Source organism: Quercus suber, unplaced genomic scaffold, assembly GCF_002906115.3.
Source record: "Quercus suber isolate HL8 unplaced genomic scaffold, Cork oak 2.0 scaffold_421, whole genome shotgun sequence".
NCBI classification, from domain to species: domain Eukaryota; kingdom Viridiplantae; phylum Streptophyta; class Magnoliopsida; order Fagales; family Fagaceae; genus Quercus; species Quercus suber.
The window spans coordinates 496,409-499,218 of record NW_027069872.1 but is presented as its reverse complement, the minus strand read 5'-3'; the positions used below and the strand labels follow the sequence as shown (position 1 = coordinate 499,218).

Sequence of the window (2,810 nt, the reverse complement as noted above, 5' to 3'; positions counted from 1 at the left end):
CGTCGTATAAGGGGAATAGACATCTACCACAATGAAGTCCACTTCAACTACTTCTGAGCCAATCTGTACAGGCAACCGTATATGTCCTTTCAGAGTAACCATCCTTCCTTCAAAGCTGACCAGGGGAGAACAGTATGGCGTTAAGTCATCGAGCGTAAGGTTTAGCCCCTTAAAGAGGTCAGGATACATGATCTCCACCGCGCTACCTTAGTCCACCATCACCCTCTTCACATCGTATCCCCCGATCCTGAGTGTGACTACCAAAGCGTCGTCATGAGGCTGAATGGTCCCAGCTTTATCTTCATTCGAAAAGCCTAAAACGGGCGGGGCAGCTTGCGTAGAGCTCCTCGGATCTCGGCCAGTATCCCCTGCTGGTAGCCGAGCCACTGATATAACTTTGGTCGGCCAGGACCCTGTTCTTCCTGGCGCTGCGAAAATGACGTTAATAGTACATAATGGAGGTTTCGTAGAATCTCTCTTCTCAGACTCAAAATTCGCTTGACCTCCTCGGCCACCAGAGTGATGCAAAAGATGCCTCAACCTGCCTTCACGGACCAGCTGGTCCAAATGATCCCACAAGCTTCTGCAGTTTCTAGTGGCATGCCCATAGTCTTGGTGGTATTGACAATAGAGATTGTAATTGCGTCTCTCAGGATTCCCTACCATTTTACTCAGCCACCTAAAGAATGATTCGTTCTTGATCTTTTCCAGGACTTGATGAACTGGCTCTTTGAACACTGTATTGACTGCTTGAGCATTTACTGAGCCTGGCTGCCCAGCAAAATCTTTCCTCGGCTTATTGTTGTTGTAACGATCCAACCTGAAATCCTTCCTGTCTTGGGGGGTAACCTTATCCTTACCCTTCCCTTGCTGCTGATCTTTTTCAACCATTTTATATTTCTCAATATGGTCCATAAGCTGACGCATGTTAGTGACAGGCTTGCCGGACAAGGATGTCCTTAAACCATGATCAGTGGGGAGACCCAGCTTAAACGTGTCTAGGGCCATTGCATCAAAGTTGCCCTCCATATCTTTAAACATCTCCCAATATCTATCCGAATACGCCTTAAGGGACTCGCCTTCACGCATGCTTAAGGATAGCAAAGAAGACAAGGGCCTGGCCACCCTTTGGCATGTGACAAAACGTGAACCAAAAGCTTGAGTGAGCTCTTGGTAAGAATCGATGGAGTGTGCTTTCAGGTTGTCAAACCACCTCATGGCCACGGGTCCAAGACTAGAAGGGAATACCTTGCACATCAGAGCTTCATCTCTGGAGTAGACAGCCATCCTTTGGTTAAAATGGATCACATATTCCATAGGGTCAGTTTTACCGTTGTAAATAGTAAAGGTTGGCTGGTTAAAACGCCGAGGAAGTTTCGCTCCTTCAATCCTGCACGTGAAAGGTGACCTAGAGATTTGATTCAAAGCCTTGCTCATGGCATTATTACCCACCCCTCCATGTGATGGCCTTTGAGGTTGCTTCTTACGAGGGTGCTCATCCTCATATGAAAAAGATTCGTTGATTGGAGTTCGAGACCTCTGCTCATAAGTGATGTCTTGTCCGTCTCCTGAGTCGTCATCAGAGTGTAAGACAGTACGCTTTCTCTTCGCATGGCGCAACTCCCTTCTTAACCTTTCAATCTCTATTTGCATGCTGTTCTTCTCTACATGAGAAACATGACTTCCGCCACGAGGCTGAGTTCGTTCAGTGTGTGTGGTATGCACACTGCTTTCACGGTCTTGTCTTCGTTCCAAATTGAGAAAAGGGTCTATATGTTGAGACGCCCCAGATTCTGCCGGTTGTTGCCCTGGTTCATCCATGACCAACTGCTGCTTCCCCTTACACTCAAGCTCTCCCCATAGATGGCGCCAATTATAGGGTTAAGATTTGTGGCACAAGCCCAAAACAATAAATTTATAGAGTATGGGTGAAAGAGCTAGGTTAAGTATTGGATTGACAACAACGAATCACAACTTTCAAATACAAGCCAACATGGATTTACACGTAAAGCCTGAATATCCGAAGAGTTATATTATTGTTTTACTGATGAACAAAGGTCTTAGGGTTACAGTCAAATTCTCTCTTTCTTTTTTATTCTCCTCCTCTTTACGTTAGGAGCTTCTTTCCTTTATATAATCTCCCTTCTCTTCATCTCCATCGTTCACTTGTACTTCATCCGTGAATCTACTTGAGTATGTGTCACGTCAAGCATCTTCTTCAGCTCCGTGTGAGTGGCGATAGGTGAGGAGACACTGTTCAGGAGTCTTCTCCACATAAATGCGGCCAGAAAAGTTGCTGCAGAACATTAAATACGATGGTAGCAGCTTTCCCCTTAGATATTTCTTCATCCTTATCATCTCCCAGTGTACTCAGAGCTTATCTTGATCAGAATGAGTCCTCGGAAGACCATTTTGACCTCTTATACGTTCAATTGACCTATACTATTCTCGTCAGAGGAATATAACCTCTTCGGATAGAAGATGACCTCTTCGGGTTGTAATCATTCTTCCCTCTGAGGGTCCCACTTCCAGATGGGCCTTGCCCTTACCATCTCCTTCTTCTCGGTCGCACAATAGCTCTCATATGGGCTTTCGGCCCATTATATTGGATTGGACCCTTTTCCCCCCACAGAAATTGTATAAGAAATTCTAAAATCTAAAATGTAAAGGAAAAAAAATTTCAAAAATAAGTTAGACATGGTCATGAACATCAATTCTCAACATGTTGATCCTCACTTAATTGAGTGTAAAGATATTGCTCCAATACCAGAAGGCCTTGTTTGTGCAAATCTTCCACAAAATACAGAAAA

At 44.7% G+C, this 2,810-nt stretch overlaps 1 protein-coding gene across 1 annotated transcript; it reads right to left on the bottom strand.

The window, feature by feature from the left end:
- Nucleotides 1-207: 207 nt before the first annotated feature.
- Nucleotides 208-1,821, bottom strand: LOC136062507 (uncharacterized). The gene has a single exon (XM_065761599.1). It carries the CDS (start codon nucleotides 1,819-1,821, stop codon nucleotides 208-210), a length of 1,614 nt encoding a protein of 537 aa, XP_065617671.1.
- Nucleotides 1,822-2,810: the final 989 nt, after the last annotated feature.